The sequence below is a fragment of the Ostrinia nubilalis genome, chromosome 17, assembly GCF_963855985.1.
Source record: "Ostrinia nubilalis chromosome 17, ilOstNubi1.1, whole genome shotgun sequence".
Lineage (NCBI taxonomy): Eukaryota > Metazoa > Arthropoda > Insecta > Lepidoptera > Crambidae > Ostrinia > Ostrinia nubilalis.
The window spans coordinates 10,690,353-10,708,771 of record NC_087104.1 but is presented as its reverse complement, the minus strand read 5'-3'; the positions used below and the strand labels follow the sequence as shown (position 1 = coordinate 10,708,771).

The following is an 18,419-nucleotide window of genomic DNA, read 5'->3' as shown; positions in this document are numbered from 1 at the left end:
AATCATCATTTTTCATCAAGAAAATGGCAACTTTGGCAGTTTATGAATCATTCAGTACTAATTTCACTTATTTATTAATCATATTTTGAACAGGAGATACAGGCCATCATGGAATGATAAGGACAAATAAATTTGTTGCACGAATTACAAGTATTACCAGTACTTTGATTTCGCTTTCTTCCGCAGTCAAAGTAGCGACCTAAAAAACTCCGCTGTGATGGTTCTGAGTTAGATGGCTAATCACTGGTCTGAAAAACTTGTTCTCTTGTGGAAGAATGTGCACTTCTTCATCAGAAACCGAAGAGTCGCCAGAAGAAACGCTTTCATTGTCAATTACTTCTAGCCATTCTGCAATTTATGGTTTTTGTCTATTGTTCATGATTTTTATCTCAAATACAATGATTTTATTGAAAACTCAAATGTAAATACATACCTATGCCATAATTATTTATTATAAAGCATTGATTTACACTAATAATGCAAAAACAAACACATTAAGTAAAAAAGGTAACTTAAAAAATGGTCGCGCGGATTACACGGGTAGACCATCGGCATTTACGGGGCTCCTGTGACACATCCACAAGCGACCTGGCGCTCACACGTCATTAAGTGTGATCTTCGACTATGCGACTTAAAGTACACGAAGTATCAAAACGATCGCGTTGACCGATTTCAAAATATTCGACAATTTGCACGAGTGGATTACGGGTGTAATCCGCGCGACCACTGTAGGGTTAAGTATCTTATCTGACCTTTCCAAGAACGTTGGTTAACAGTAACAGTATACTTTTAAAGCATTTATGTAGTTTGCATTAGCAACTTTGCGGGATGTCGAGCGTGGATAGCCTCTCAATGAATAGAGGAGATAGCACTGCGTTTTATCAGGCAGCGATGCAATATCAAGTATCGACGCCCGGCGATCCGCATAGTACGTCAGTGGCCGGCAGCACAGCTGGTTATCTTGTCTGCGGGTTAAAAAATAAAAAAGGTTTTGAAATGGCGGGAATTTTGGTAAGTGTATTTTTTTAATTTGAATTTGCGTGGAATACACATACAATGCAGTTCGAGAACAAGAGCGATCGATAAAAGATTAATTTACTTAATTTTTAGTGAGTTATTTTTTATTCAATAACATTAGATTTTGGAAACTGTAAATTACTAGCACAATAATGTTAGAAAGAAGAACTTTACAGAAATGTCGTCAAAATATGAAAAAAAAAATTCGTTTACACTAAGGATTTCGTCGTTTTAGCTGTTCGCACACCCTCTCTTATATTTTTTTAACCCTCGCTTATATGATTGGGGTTGCTTTAGAAGAATGTCTTTATGTACCTATCAAAAGTTCAGTGTTATTCATAAAAATCTGCAACTTAACTGCCAAAACTTAAGTTCAACGAAATCTATCATCAGTTAAATTCAAAATTATTGTAGGTATATTCTATTCTAACGCTTTATTTTAATCTAAGATTCTAACGAAGTATGAATTGAAAGTAGATTGTTCTTAAAGGTTAAATATTATTACGAGTACCAAACCTAAACAAATCTTGATCTAGTGAGACGTAAAATGTAAAAATGTAAACAAAATGCTACCTATAATGTGTATTTTTATTGTAGTCACATATTTGTATGAATGGTCATTTATTACTTATCTCATTTTGCACGCACTGCGAATATCAATATCACTTTGGTGTCTCATTACAATAATAAAATAAAATAAGTAAGTACTCGTAAGTTAGGCAATCGAAAACTAGATTTTAACTAATCGATTCAAGGTATTTAGTCGAGGTTCTATTAGCGTGTGCTTTTGGTAATATCAGTACTGACGACAGCACATAAAGCTTATTTATTAAATATCGTGGTATTTAATGCATTCGTAATAAGTACTATTAGGATAACAAAAATGTGTAGTAGATGTGCGGTTGACTGTACATACTGGTTGAGTGCGGGATTATAAAGTTACCTACCAAATACGTGTTATACAGGCTGTTTTGCGCATAAAGGGTGCACACTTTTATGGTAGATTGAATATTATTTTTAATTAAGATTGCAAAATAAAATTGTCTTTTAGAACGCCTTTAAAAGGACTCTATCTACCTTTCCATTTATTCCGGTAGAGACACGCGGCGCTGCAAGACAAGGTGTGAAAAACGCTTTTCCTCAAAATTAGGTAGTTACCTACTGGTACCAACTACCTATGTACTTATAGTATAAATTAATAGTAACTAACTATTATAGTATATTATACATATAAAAATGCTTTGTTAATTACACGGAAACGGATACAGAATTCTACCTTATTACTAGGCAAGTACTTAGTGGATCATCAAAATAACTATTCGTCTGTTATTATGGTAAAAAAATTACGTAGGCATTTTCACAATCAAACTACCTACCTAGTTAGGTAAAGCATAGAAACACGATTAAACTTTAATCTAGGCTGTAAGTAGGTCTCCTCTTCCTTGTTGATTGTTCTAGATGATCATTGATAAGGTTCAAGTGTTTTTGTCTGTCATTTTTATCACCTTACTCTGATTCGGTTCAGTAAGTAGGTACTTCAGTGCGATCTCAATTGATTGCCGCTTACGACCGCGACCGGCTTTAAATGGGGTCAACGCCCTATCCTTGTACAGTCAGGTGGAAAGATAAATGATTGTCTACTTCAAAAAGATCTTAAGATAGGTACAGATACAAACAGTAGGTAGGTACACACTTTAACAATATTGTTTGAAAGATAGCACAAGATAGATAGGTAGCTTAGAACATCTGGTCTGTATCAGTAATAATGACGATTAATAAACTGTGTAGTAAACTGATTTTAAATAAATAATTTAAATACTATAACCTTGCATCATTATTTATATTATAAGTAAATATTCAAACAAGCTTTGTTTCATACATGCAGCCTTTTCCTTCTACAATCGCGCGGTGTTCGTCATGAATAAAAAAATTGTTAGTCACCTTCGGCTAAATCTTTAAAAAACAAGGAGTTACTTCTATATTTTCCGATCAATGGAGATTTCCCGGAAAATTCTAAATTTTAACACACTATACATTTACCTACCAGGTTTTCATACCTAATCTATCTTACCTTTGCTCACTCACGCACGCCAGCTGTACATGTCGATGGTGGAAATATCAATTACTGTAAGGGACAAAACACGACTTTTCAGGAGAGCCAAAAAACGATTTTTTTTTCTTTATACCTCAATATCTTTTTATGTGATGTAACGATTTAAATAGTTTCTATGGCAAAGTTTCTTACAATTTTCTGTTCTTTCATAATATAAACGCCAAATTTTCGAAAAACGGGTAGTTTAAAAGATAGCATGTCCCTTACATTAAAGAAACGAGCTTGACTGTACCTTATAATGTTGAAATTTCACAGTATGGAATGTCATGTATGTTGTAAGGTACATTTAAGAATAAATACGACAGTAATATTATTGTAACTTGACAATTTTAACATTGAAACCTGATGTAAGTAGAGGTTGCATTCGAGTTTTCATTAACAAAACGAAGAGAAGAGATAGAAACAAGACAACTTAGTGTTCACAAATGCAGTTGGAGGCATCAAATACACATCACCAACAAAACATTTAGTCACTGATGATGCGTACGTCTGCATTTGTGAACAAGTTGTCTTGTTTCTATCTTTTTCTGTTCATTTTTACGCAGTTAGGTTTTTTTTTCAATCATCGTTCGTTCGTTTTAGCCGAATGACGTCCACTGCTGGACAAAGGTATTCCCCCAAGGATTTCCACAACAACCGGTCCTGCGCCGCCCGCATCCAGGCACCTCCTACAACCTTCACCAGATCGTCGGTCGACCTAGTGGAGGTCTGCAGCACATTACGTCTTCCAGCTCGTGGTCGCCACTCAAGAATTTTTCTGCCCCAGCGGCCATCAGCTTTGCAAGCTACGAGCTCCACTCACTGCCACTTGATTTTAGCGATTCTGCGGACTATGTCAGTCACTTTGGTTCTCCTGTGGATCACGTCATTTCTGGTTCAATCACTACGAGCATAGCACGCTCCATCGCCTTTGACCTTGAGTCTTCTTATGAGGCCCACAGTAAGCGACCACGTCTCAGATCCATAAGTTATCAAAGACTTTTGTCTTGAGACAGTGCGATATTTCAGACGTGAGAATATCGCGAAGCTTCCTGAACGTTGCCAGCCGAGTTGGATTCGACGATTGACCTCTTCCTCGAAGTTGGACCTACCTAAGGCTGGTTTTAGTGTCACGCGGACCGTCAGTGCGGATCGCTCCGCACAGCCAATCTGTATGAACTGCTAGGGAGCGAGCGATTCCTGCGGACCGCATTACTCTAAAACGCTTCCTCGAAGTTTACAGATCGGCTGTGTGGAGCGGATCCGCACTGGACGGTCCGCGTAACACTATAACCAGCCTAACTGGACTGTTTGTACTAGGTATATATAATTGTCAACAACTGCCGAGTGTAGAGTATCCAACCTTTAGAGTGCGAATCGAAGGTGGGTTATTTACTCACCGTTGATATTTATGCCGAATCCGTTCCAGTCCAGATGCAGTTCTCCAGGTGGTGAACAGTTTCGGAGTTTTCAGTTCCCCCTGTCTGCTGCTGCAACTGGTTTCGAGTCATGATCCTGAAGACGGAACGACATTGTGGCGTTTTCGTACAAGCCTTTCAACACTTCGATGTATCGATATAGTCAATTTGACACCGTTGGAGAAACTGTAGTAGGTACTGCCCAGGTCTCGATCGAAGCTTTCTCATAGTCCACAAACGCCAGGCAAAGTGACTGACTATACTCCTCGGTCTTCTGTATAATCTGCCGTGGCGTATGTAGAGGTTGCAATCGAATATTCGAATATTCGAATTTAGATTCCAAATTTAATATTCGAATAGTAAATTAACACGTATTCGAATATTCGAATATTACAAAAATTAACAGAAAAGATAGAACGAAGACAACTTAGTGTTTGCAAATGTGGTTGGAGGCATCAAATACATATCACCAACTAAAAGAACTAGTCATTGATGCTTCCGACTTCATTGGTGAACAATAAGTTGTCTTGCGAAACCAAGGTTCCAAATTTCCTGAAAGAGACAACTTTATTGAGCAAAGTCAGCTAACGATGCTGAAGAGGGCGGACGGTAATGTCAACAAAAGCCGAGGTTCTGGGTGAGATCGAAAATATTTATGGACAGCTACATACCTCCAAACCTGTTAATAACTCAGAAACAGATGCAAGTGCTAGGTTAACGCGACACTATACCAAAGACATCCCGTATATCAGCCTATACGAGATTAGGGAGGCTCTCAAACAGCTAAAGAACAACAAGGCACCGGGTGATGACGGAATAACCTGGGAGCTTCTGAACGCGGGTGGAACACCGAAACTCGTCCCGTCTTACTCTAAAGAACAACGCCAGAGGTATGGGATAGAAGCGTGGTGATGCTTTTCTTGGACTATGAGAAGGCATTTGATTCGATCGATACTTATGTTATGCAGTGCTGCAGTCTCTTCAGCGGTGCCGTATTGACTATCGGTATATCGAGATGCTGAAATGCCTGTACAAAAACGCTACCATGTCGAGCCGAGTACAGGAGCAGAGCACGAGAGCGATTCCTCTGCAGCGAGGCGTGAGGCAGAGAGATGTTATATCTCCCAAACCGTTGACCGCTGCATTGGCAGACGCTTTCAAGCTCCTTGAATGGAAAGGATTAGGCATAATTACCTTTCAATAGCGAATACATCACTCAGCTTCGGTTTGCTGACGATATTGTGATCGTGGCGGAATCGCTTGAAGACCTTGGCACAATGCTCGAAGACCTTAACACGTTGAGTGCGAAACCAGGTCTATAGACCTTGTGTACGTCTCGCTTACCGTGCGGCTAAGAAAATTATAGTTTTCCTTGTCGTGCGAAAGGCATAACTTCAATTGGGTCCGGTGTAGGAAAGTGATGAATATATATCTATGATGTATTCTTAAAATAGAATCCAATGATGTACCTACCTTAATACCAGGTTTTTAGACCTGGTACCGCATGGAAGTAATAAAATGTCTTCACAATGCGAAACCAGGTCGAAGCACCTTGTACCCTGCGCACCTGGTACCGCACCCCACGCTAGCTTCGTGCAGCCAGTGTTGCCTCGCATTCGTAAGAAACGCACATGTCGACATGGCGTCAAGAGAAACAAACAAAATCAAAACTGCAAATTGATTATAATTTAATTTGCTACACGATTTATTGCTAATTTAAATAATGTTTTTCGTGACAAACATTTGAAGTTGTAACTAAATGTTATTAAATAATATGATTTCTTTAAATATAGCTTATTTAAGTATTTATGCACGTAATGTCTTATTTGTAAAATATTTAGACTAAATTATTAAAACATCTTTGTTTGTTACTTTTTTAAATTTTTATTAAAACTTAATTTAAACTATCGATATTTGTATTTCACATCCCTAGAATACCCACCAGACTTTCCTACTTCAGTGCGGCACAGGGTGCATAAGCCTTGTATTTTGAATATAGCTATAATTTTTATACTAAACAAGTTATTCACGAACGCCTTCAGGTGTATGTCAATAAATGCATTATTATTAATATTCAACGAAAAAAAACACAATATCTATTAACATGAAGCCAAAAATAAAATTAATATATCTTAAATATTACAAGGTCTTTAAGCCTTGTGCCGCCACAATGTAAGTTTTAATACCAGGTTTACTGACCTTGTACCGAAGGAATGGAAAGTATTAGAAAGTTACTGCCGCAGCAAAGGTGTTAATCGAGTCTCTCAACAGGCAGGCCTTCGGATGTACGTGGACAAAACGAAGCTTAGGTCCAACGTCCATGTTTCGGTTAGAGCCTGATTCTCGAGACTGTTGACAAGTATGTCTTCCTCTAACAAACGATTCGGCTAGGTAGATTAAATTTCGAGAAAAGGGTACATCGTCGAATCCAACTCGGCTGGGCAGCGTTCGGGAAACTATTCAACATCTTTTCGTCCAAAATACCTCAGTGCCTAGAGACGAAATTCTTCAATCAGTGTGTTACCTCTACCAGTGATGGTACACGGCTCGGAAACGTGGCCTCTTACAATAGGTCTTATAAATAAATTCAAAATTGCACAGCGTGCTATGGGGAGGGCTATGATCAGGGTTTCTTTACGAGACAGAATCAGAAATGAGGAGATCCGTAAACGAACTAAAGTCGCTGACATAGCCCGACGGATTAGCAAGCTGAAATGGCAATGGGCAGATCACATAGTACGCTGAAATGATGGCCGATGGGGCAGCAAGGTTCTGGAGTGGAGACCACGTACCAAAAAGCGCAGCGTGAGACGTCCACCCACAAAGGTGGACCAAATACCTCATATATGTAGCGGGAAGGCGCTGGATACAGGCCGCTGCCAAGCAGTCCTTGTGGAAGTCATTGGGAGAGGCCTATGTTCAGCAGTGGACGTTCTATGGCTGAAATTATGATGATGATGAGAATTTTATAACTGTTTTAAAAACTATATTGTTAAATAGTTAAAATATAGTTCCTAAAGCAATAAAACCAGCAATAAAACATTGATAATTTAAGTACTTTTTTTTTTTAAGTATTCGAATATTCGAATAATATTCGAATATCACTGAAAAAATATTCGAATATTCGAAATAGAAATCTATCGAATATTTGCAATCCCTAGGCGTATGTATGTAGTGTACTAAAGCCTTTTCGGAAACCGGCTTGTTTGAGAGGCTGGAAGTCATCGAGCTTACGAGCGAGACGATTCGTAATGACTCTCGAAAACAGCTTGTAGACATGGCTCAGAAGTGAGATGGGTCTATCTATAATTCTTCAACAAGGTTTTGTCGCCTTTTTTGAAGAAGAGTATCACCACACTTCTGTGCCATACCGTAGGCGTTTTTCCTTCGAGGATGAGGGAATTGAACAGCTTCTGAAGAGCCTTCAGCCCCTCGGTCAAAAACCCAACTGCGTAAAAATGAACAGAAAAAAGATAGAGACAAGACAACTTAGTGTTCATAAGTGTAGTAGGAGTGGGAGGCATTAAATGCATATCACCACCAAAAAAAGTAATTGATATCTTATATGCATATTAACGTAAGGGCCTAATTATGATAAATCAAAAAGTTTAAAATGAAGTAAGGTTCAATGAGTTCAAAAGTTAAAACCAACAGTTTAGGGTAAGGGCTGAATTGTATTATTAAAAGGAATTTACGTCCTTTAAATCATTTATTTCCCCAAAAGTCGTATTCAGACGACTAAAAATGTTTAAGGTAAGGGACATTTTTTTAAAGATATCAACATTTCAAGTATACCAATCGATAGAGCCGAAAATTCTGAATCCGTTGGTATATATAACTCATTTTGGCCAAAATGTCCCTTACATTAATTGATACTTCCACCATCGATGTACTTACCTAAAACGTTAACTTAACTATGCAAACATTAAAATTCCTAATATTTTCTGTATTTATCTACCTACTCAAATGTATTGCTGGTATCCGGCCTAGAATCTATGGGTGAACGAACTTTTTAATCTTTTCGTGATTATGGTGATATTATGCCACCGGTTTATTTGTTTTCTTATTTGATTGCCCATAAAAACGGTACTCAACTAAGTTAGGTATGTGTCAAACATTTGCTATCAAACAAAACTAGTCAACAATACCCAGGTGAACAAAGTGGAATAAAACCTTACCTAAGTAATTAAATACCTAAAGTATGAGTATTCTTTGCCTAAACCATTCTACCTAGTTATCTGCGTGCCATAATTTAACTGAAATGATTTTGACGTGTGATTATTTTGTAAATTATAAACAACTTGAAAAAATCTAACTGCCTAAGGCGAGAATCGAACCCACGACCTTTCGCTTGCCGGGCCACTGCTCTTCCATCTGAGCAAGCGAAAGGTTGTGGGTTCGATTCCCGCCTTAGGCAGTTCGATTTTTTCAAGTTATTTACAATTTAGTTTGAGATGCATCTCTTAATGCTAAAATTAATATATATTTTTTAATATGAAAATCACTGCAGTTTACGGGATCAGTAGTACCTAATGATCGTAGTTACTTAAGTAAGTAAATACTTAAATGAACGGAAAAATATCACTGATCGATCACTGACCCCTCTCCTTGTAGGTACCTACTATGAAGGTTTGAAGAGAAGGATACCCTCTTTATAATAGAGCCGAGGGTACGAGACCTTATATACGATTACAAGTATTTTAGTCAATACATCCTTGAGTTGAGACAGACACCGACGACCTCATAAACTTTATGACATAAAGGTAGCAGGAAGGCGCTGGATGCAGGCCGCTACCAACCGCAAGCTATTGAAAATGATTGGGGGAGGCCTATATTCAGCAGTGGACGTCCTGTGGCTGAAATGATGATGTTGACATCCTTGAGTATTTAATTTAATCAGTTTTGTTTCCAGATCCAGGTGTCATGCTTAATTTTGGGCATAATATCCACAACAGTGGGGTTGGACAACGGCCTGGCGTTAACCCCACCGATGGGCTGGCTAACGTGGGAACGGTTCAGGTGCATAACTGACTGCAAGAAGTATCCTGATGAGTGTATCAGGTGAGCATTATTTTTTTATTTTTTTTATTTATGAGACAGTTTAGGAATACTTTACTCTTTTTAACCCTGGGTTACACCATCTTACTATAACTATAACAAACGTTAAAACTGTCAATCTCCATACAAAAGCGCTGGTAGCCGGTTAAAGTTATAGTTACGGTTAAAGTTAACGTGATGCAACTCAGCAACCAAGAAAAACAATAAAATCGTGTAAGTACGTCCGTCATTACAAAAGTAGGTTACCAGGCATTGGTATTTAAAGAAATATTTACTAAAATAAATACTATAGAACATACACATCACAGATAAGCTGGTAGATAAGTAACTGAGAGAGTTAAAAGTATTTTTAGGTGACTTTACTGAATGCAATCTTTGAAATGTTAATGACAGTGTGTACTTGTGAGCTTGAACTTTAGTCATCTTTTAAGTTAAATACCTACTTACTTATTTTGTTTTAATTTTCGATGATAGCTGATAGACTCCAGTAGATGAATCACTTAACAAACGGTTAAGAGGCAGAGTATACATTTGTCACCAACCCAAGGCGACTTAGGGACTCGCATTAAAAGAACGGGCAGCAGCGCTCTTTGATTAATTTAATCTTTTAAACTGCGATCATACACAGGCGGGTTGCCTGCCAAGCGTGGAGATTATGGAAAAACCCTCCTGCATGTGGTACACAATGCACCTGCCGGCGCCCATAGACTATATCCGTATTTTTTAATTTTCAGTGAAAACCTGATAAAGCGCACTGTGGACCTCATGGTCAGCGATGGGTACCTCGAAGCAGGGTACGAGTACGTCGGCATCGACGACTGCTGGCTGGAGAAGAAGAGGGGACCAGACGGCAGGATGGTGCCGGACAGGGAACGCTTCCCGAGCGGGATGAAGGCGCTTGCTGATTATGTAAGTTGATGTACTAGAAATGAAGTCTTTCATATTCTTTGGCTTAGGTACTATACGAGGCTTAAGCCTTGTGGTTTTTACATGTACTTAGATAATAAAAGAGGGAATATCGCGGGAAGGTCGCGGGAAACACCTGAATGCGGGCAGCGCCTGACAGGCCGTTGTGGAAATTCTTGGGCGAGGCCTTTGTCATTGGCGTATCTAGCTTTTTTTTCAGGGAGGCCTGGCCTGCAACATAGAAATGCGACTATTATCATCAGCTCATGAGTTAGTGAGTTAGTACTATCAACTATTATCTTAAACGCGCATAGCCTTTGTCCAGTAGTGGACGTTATTTGGCTGAAACGAATAAAAAACGGATTAAAAACCTTTTTTTACTGGTCGACTCAGTCGTTATTATTATAATGAATCCTTTGCCATGTTTTCTAGTACTACTCGTAAGTACCTAAGTGCAAAAGGCCAAAGTAAAGTAATCAATCTATTAACTAATTCTTAAAACTTCTTCAGATCCACAGCCGAGGTCTCAAGTTCGGCATCTACGAGGACTACGGCAACCTGACGTGCGCGGGCTACCCCGGCGTGCTGGGCAGCGAGCAGCTCGACATTGACACATTCGTGGAGTGGGACGTCGACTACATCAAGCTGGACGGCTGCTACATCGAGCCTGAGCATATGGACAGTGGTAATAATCAAATCGTATTTGGCATGATCATCCTTTTTAGCAGGCGAGATACAGGCCAAGAATATCCTTGTTGTAGATTAAAGAAAACTATTTTTGAGTCGAACGATCTTGCAAGAATCTAAGCACAGATACCTATGTAACATCAAGTATACAATGTGTTTCTACACCTAGACAGTAAGTAAGGTATGAAACTTTGTTTCAAATCGCCCTATGGTGCCGTCTTCTGCAAGTACAGGCAGCGTTAAATAGTTCATGACACCCAAAGTAGCCAAAAAGTTCGCAACACGATTTGGATTAAGGTTGTGTTATCAACTTTTTGATCACGAACTGTTTGCGCTGCAGCACTGACTGTACCTAACATGCTGATCATCAATGAGGGCTATCGTTTTAGCGCTCACCAGTTAGCGCCACTGTAGAGTAAGGTCCTGTCAATCGCCAGGGGTGCCAACTCTTAAGTATAAAAACGATAGCCCTCATTGAAATAAAATTGTTATAATTTTACAGGCTATCCTGCATTCGGGGAAATGTTGAACAAGACTGGTCGCCCCATACTGTACTCCTGCAGCTGGCCAGCGTATCAGGAGGATGCTAAGATGCTGGTAGATATCATACTTTTCTAATTAAGCATTATTATTTTCATCATTATCACCATTTACATTGCAGCCACAGGACATCCATAGGCCTCAACCAATGATTTCCAGATTAACCGGTTCGTGGCGGCCTGCATCCCAGCGCCTCCCTCTACCTTGTGAGGTCGTCGGTCCACCTTGTGGGTGGACGTCACACGCTGCATTTCATTAAGCCACTTGAGCTTGTGCAAATGCTCAGGCGGCTCATTTGGCCGAGCCGCTCATGTAGAGACGCCTGGGTTCTTGACATGGCCTCCACTCCAGAACCTTGCTGTCCCATCAGCTGTTAGTTCCTGCTACTGCTACCTGTTCCGTACTAATATGTGCCCTATTCATTGCCTATTCAGCTTATTAATCCGTCGTCTTATTTACTTTTTATTCTTAAAACATCTTCCCAGCCGGACTACGCGTCAATCGCTAAGCACTGCAACCTCTGGCGCAACTGGGACGACATCGAGGACTCCTGGGCGTCTGCCTCCAAGATCATGGACTGGTTCGGGGACAACCAGGACCGTTTAGCTCAGCACGCTGGCCCGGGACATTGGAATGACCCGGACATGGTGAGATAAACCTTTTATGAATCTACTTGGCTTTGTATGATAATGTTCGTTCGTTCGTTTTCAGCCAAATGACGTCCACTGCTGGACAAAGGCCTCCCCCAAGGTTTTCCACAATGAACGGTCCTGCGCTGCCCGCATCCAGGCTCTTCCCGCGACCTTTACCAGATCGTCGGTCCACCTAGTAGGAGGCCTGCCCACGCTACGTCTTCCAGCCCGTGGTCGCCACTCGAGAACTTTCCTGCCCCAACGGCCATCGTCTCTACGAGCTATGTGCCCCGCCCACTGCCACTTGATTTTAGCAATTCTGCGAGCTATGTCGGTTACTCGTGATAATGTAACTACATCCAATGTTTTAATAATACAATAATATGTTTGTAGGCAGTGCCGTAGCGTGTTAAGGGCCCCATAAAAAGGCCACAACTCACAAAAGATCATGGAAACCCTTTTAATTAAATCAAAATCAAAGTCTGAAAAAGTCCAGCCCTGGGAGCCCATGTAGTCCGGTGGATCATTGATACGGCGGTAGCTACGCCCCTGTTTGTAGTTGTTGATACACTTACCTCCTACCTAAGTATTACATCGAAAAATAATACAGCCTCAACATTGGCTGCGGAATCATCAAATCATTGTCTCACATGATGAAAATTTGATTCTAAGCCTTAGATACTTTGAGATACTTATTTTTAATCTGTTTTACGCAATAATTTTTTAACAGTTCAAAATAACGTGAGTGTTATAGCAGTTCAAATAGGGTTATAAAGTCCTATACATAAGGGTTAGGTACTGTGAGTGGACTCCACTCAGTGGAGTAGGTATACCAGTATTCAAGGACATGAACTTGGAACCTGGACATGGTGAATTGCTTCGGGCGTTAATAGCTCTGCTTTTTGCTGGCATTTAACATATCAAGATCCTTGACAAAGACCAAAAACTGAACTCCTTCATTCTTATACATTCAGATATATTATCTCTTTACAGCTGCTGATAGGTAACTTCGGCCTTTCCGAAGACCAGGCAAAGACCCAAATGGCAGTATGGGCAGTGCTTGCTGCGCCACTCCTCATCAGCGCCGACCTGGCCACCATGAAGCCGGAGTTCAAGAGGATCCTCCTCAACAAGGACATCATCGCTGTCAATCAAGATAAGCTGGGGAAACAGGGACTTAGGGTTTGGAAGGTATACAAAAAGAATCCATATTTTTCTTTGGTCACAGAATACACGAGTGAACGGCTGGACCGATTTCTCTAATTCTTTTTTTGTTGTGTTTGTTAATGTCAGGAGAAGGTAGTAGTAGTAGAAGGATGTAAAAAAATAAGAAATTATGTAGGTAAACATAAAGGCCAAAATTTAACTTTCTTAAGACAGGACAACGTCTGCCGGTCTCGGCACAGCTAGTAATAATAATAAAAAAATATTGTCTTCTTACTACCGATATTTAAAAAAATATGTATAGTAAAAAAGTAGAAATATAGAAAACAAAGGGCCATAGATCCATCCCAATCTACCACGAGCATTGGAAAACATAGAAGTGTGCCATAAAACATTAAAATAATGTAGGTAAGTAGGTAGGTGAGTAAGTGGGTATTTACATTACATGAATAATAACAGTAAAAATATTAAATACAAAAAACCCACTGCGCATTTGTTTCTAAAAAGGCAAACTTTTTAACCTTTCATCCTAAAATACTCGTAATCTATTTGACGATCGTCTGTGACTAATTGAAGAATATGGCGGTTATGAGTAATCAAATATCTCATCTAAATCAATTCGCAGGTTAAAAAAGGTCATAACTATACAATGAAAGAAACAAGCAAAATATTTTAAATAACTTTTGTCACTTCAACTTTATGTAGTTAGTCAGATGAATAACTCAGCCCCCCTAGACAAAACGCACTTTTTGATCGAATCGAAAATCGAATCCGTCAAATTCCATACAAAAAAGGGGCTTTTCGACCACTTTTCGACTGGTTTGCGATTATAATTGCACTTTGTCTAGACCCACAGGGTTACAAAAGCTGTGAAGGAAGACTCTATTCATAGATAGTTCTTTTTAATCTATAATCTTATTGTGCGTCATTTTAGACCACCATTTCCATATCCATGTCTAAAATTGCATTTTTTTCCTCAGCAAAGGAACATATCGGTGTGGAACAGAGAACTGTCGGATGGTGAGCGAGCACTAGCCTTCGTTAGCCAGCGGGAAGACGGCATACCCTACGCCGTCAGCTTGACCTTCAAGGATATGCAGCTGCCTGAACAAACCTACGAAGTGCAGGTAGGAATCTCCAACTTTCATGACGGCGATGCTTTATGTGGTTTTAAATACCCGCATCATTCTCTGCAACATTACTTGTTGCGACCGTGGGCTAGCCGTTTTGGCAAATGGCAGCACGTCTAGCCTTTGCCGCACAAAGTGTCAGTTATAGATGACCCACGCTGAACTGTCCCACCAAACTCAATAACAGGAGGGCGCTACCATAGTTTAGTTCAACTATATGGTTTCCAACATGGCAAAATTGGGAAGCAGCGATCCGGTATTGACGGTGGCGCCCCATAGGACAGTTCAGTATTTTGGAACTATATCGGTTATTTTAAAGAAAAAAGAAAGAAAACTTGCCAGCCAGTGCTATTATTTAACTGCGCTATCAAAGCCAAAAATGTCACTTGTTGGTTTATAGTCCAGTAGAATTAGCTTTTAAATCGGAAATAATTCCTACAAAAGATTTTATTGTTTTAATGGCTTCATTGGTTGCCCATTAAGATTTTCCTAAGTTTTCGACTTCGACGGAGTTGTGCTTAAGTGGTGGGGGCCCCCGAAAGGGGCATTTTTTCGGTTTTCCGGTTATACCGCGTAAAGGACTTACCCTATCAAAAAGTGGTCTTCATGACGGTTGAAGGGCACTTAATCCTGCATTGAATAAGACCAAATTCATATGTTTTGGAAAAACCGTTCTCGCGCTAAAGTTCGGCAAAGTAGAAATAATACGTATAATTAATGACCCTCTCCACGTCCAATGGTTTGTTACCCACAGGCTTCCAAGTCTTGAAAAGGGCCACCTCAACCAGTGTAACCCTATCAAGGCTTACGAGCTTGATGCGCCTATCCTTGTTCGTCCCAGCCGATCCTTAACTGCGGTTGCTGCACCTCTTCCTGGCACTCACCTGAACGACTCTGTGTTACCTACTGTGGCTGCCCCTCTTCCTTGTATCCTCCTGCATGACTACGTTGCCTAGCCGTATGCCTAGTCTAAGGTTCGACGCCAAAAATCAACAACAACAAGTTCATATGAAAACGCTGAAGAGTTTTTTGTTTGTTTGTTTGAACGCGCTAATCTTAAGAATTACTAGTTTGATTGAAATCATTATTTTTGTGTTGAATAGCTCATACATTGAGGAAGGCTATAGGATATATACAATCACTCTACGACTAATAGAGGCGAAGCAGTAAAGAAAAATGTTGCAAGCACGGGAAATAGTATTTAAACTATTTTCACTCGTACGAAGTTGATTTTGTGGCGTCGAACCTTGGACCAGGCATATGGCTAAGCAATGAAATCGTACAGGAGGGTACAAGGAAGAGGGGCAGCCACATTAGGTAACACAGAGTCGTTCAGGAGAGTGCCAGGAAGAGGTGCAGCAACCGCAGTTAAGGAACGGCTGGGACGAACAAGGATAAGCGAATCAAACTCGTGAGCCTTGTTAGGGTTACACTGGTTAAGGCGACCCTTTACAAGGCTTGGAAGCATGTGGGTAACAAGCCATTGGACGTGGAGAGGGTCATTAATTATACGTATATTTTCTACTTTGCCGAACTTTAGCGCGAGAACGGTTTGTCCAAAACATATAAATTTGGTCTTATTCAATGCAGGATTAAGTGCCCTTTAACCGTCATGAAGACCACTTTTCGATAGGGTAAGTCCTTTACGCGGTATAACCGGAAAACCGAAAAAACACCCCTTTCAGGGGCCCCCACCACTTAAGCACAACTCCGTCGAAGTCGAAAACTTAGGAGAGTCCTAATGGGCAACCAATGAAGCCATTAAAGCAAAAAAATCTTTTGTAGGAATTATTTCCGATTTAATCAATTTTTGTGTTTAATTCTACTGGCCTATTATGTACAGAATATAGAAGAGTTTTTTTGGTTTGTTTTAAACGCCTATCATTTTACTTTTGCAACTTTTCTAAAAAGGGAAACGCACCAACATCTTAAGGCGTTTCAAAGAGAATTCCACAGCTTTTGATTCTAATTTTTGATAATTGATAACTTAGATTTAACATAGATTTTATTTATTTCTAATAAAGGTTCTAAAAATATTTACAGGATTTATACAACGAAGAAAAGTCTCGCACTGTAAGTCCTGGCGAAGAGTTCAACGTTCGTATCAATCCATCAGGTAAGTTACATAAAAATAAAAAACTGGACCCCAAAATAGGTACCTACTAAGTCTACTATTAAGTAAGTTAATGAAAATTATGTTTTTCAAAGCGTTATCTTGACCGCAAAGCTTTTTTTTTATTTAAATAGAAATGTCGTGGTTTACATATAGCCTACTTAAAAACCTACCTATTACCGATCTAATTTTATTGGATGTATTTTGTTTGGTAGGTACCTACTCAAGACCTTTACCAGTTTTTACCCTGTAACGAAATACTTACTTATGTTTGCTTTTTCAGGAGTGAAGTTCTACAAATTCATCCCAAAGAACAAGGTCCTGGGCTCTGTACAAGCAAAGCAAATACTCAACTCAAATGTATTTAATAACGAAATAAATAATAAGCATTAGTTTCACAATAACTTGTTTTATTTACAACACAATGACTATATTTTTGTACGTTTAGTTAGTTGACTGTTATGGTATACCCGCGCTGCAGATTTCATAGAGTTTTGCAGTTGTGGTTGCAATATGCGGTCTGCGGCCCGTCTTGGAATTGTACCTTTAGTTTAGGTGGTGGTTGTTACACTGCACACGAATGAATGAATCAATAATCAATATTACATCTTTATTCTCGACATATCCAATATTATTCAATTTCAGAGTAGATATTCGTAGAATCTCGCTAGAAGCTGGTCAGTCACTGGTTGTGGATATTATTGTTTGATTGTTTACTGTTAGTTTGTTTTATTAAAATTTCTTAGCGACTCTAAAGTCGCTTCTCAAACTAAATTTCAAGATGAGATCGTGGGTTCGATTCCCGCCTTAGGCAGTTCGATTTTTTTCAATTTGTTTATTTAAAAACTAAAATTTAGGATAACTTCTTTTTTCTAAATTAGTTGGAGTTTTCCTCTATTTCTTGAAGAAATATAAATGTATAGCCTGACCAGGAACATAAAAACCCTGGCATAGAGGCGCGTCAATTGCATTTGATAGTGCAACACTGAGTACAGTCGTACCTGTGTTAAATTAATAGGCTATCTTTATGTATCAGGATTTAGGATTACGGGCTAATTTGATATTTTCATAAATTAACGAAAAAATATTATTATAGGTAACCTGGTTCAAATAAATTAAATGAAACCATCAATCGAGCTAGTAGGATTTATTTTATTATTCATCAATAATCAAATTCAGAACTTGAATATTCAACTGCAATGTCTGCTCATGAACGCTTCAAACTCGGTACTTCTTTCCCAATTCCATAAAATTCAACACTTAGAAAGTGACAAAAAAATTTAAAATAGGTAGTTGAAACAAACCACAGCTAATTTTCATAGTGGACTGTACTATACGATAAACATGTCAGTCAATTTGACAACCTTTGTCAGAAACATTATTCAATGAAAATATTGTCGGAACCCTTAGTATTTCTCTTCGACAAATACTTAACACATTGTGAACCACTTTTCTTTCACGACTATAAAAAGATTTTAGCAATTTAATTCACAAAATCAATTGCGCACATTTAAAATAAAGTTTGTTTACACTTTGACAGCAATAGACTGACATGCAAGGTGACATGTCAATGAAGTTTTCAGTTACTGTTGCCATTAAAAGAAATTAGTACCATTAGTTTTCCGCAACATGGCGAGGGTTTTTATGTTCCTGGTCAGGCTA

At 39.2% G+C, this 18,419-nt stretch overlaps 1 protein-coding gene across 1 annotated transcript; it reads left to right on the top strand.

The window, feature by feature from the left end:
* Nucleotides 1–902: 902 nt before the first annotated feature.
* On the top strand, nt 903–17,161 carry LOC135080072 (alpha-N-acetylgalactosaminidase). The gene is made up of 10 exons (XM_063974747.1): nt 903–1,011; nt 9,440–9,588; nt 10,320–10,494; nt 11,002–11,176; nt 11,681–11,775; nt 12,204–12,365; nt 13,344–13,541; nt 14,495–14,641; nt 16,688–16,760; nt 17,041–17,161. Exons 1-10 carry the CDS (start codon nt 997–999, stop codon nt 17,148–17,150), a joined length of 1,299 nt encoding a protein of 432 aa, XP_063830817.1. The 5' UTR covers nt 903–996; the 3' UTR covers nt 17,151–17,161.
* Nucleotides 17,162–18,419: the final 1,258 nt, after the last annotated feature.

What these genes read in the sequence shown, in the direction of transcription:
- LOC135080072 (XM_063974747.1), top strand. An exon ending in TGAAGGCGCTTGCTGATTAT is followed by an intron (nt 10,495 to 11,001) that starts GTAAGTTGATGT and finishes AAACTTCTTCAG; the next exon opens with ATCCACAGCCGAGGTCTCAA. An exon ending in ATTGGAATGACCCGGACATG is followed by an intron (nt 12,366 to 13,343) that starts GTGAGATAAACC and finishes ATCTCTTTACAG; the next exon opens with CTGCTGATAGGTAACTTCGG.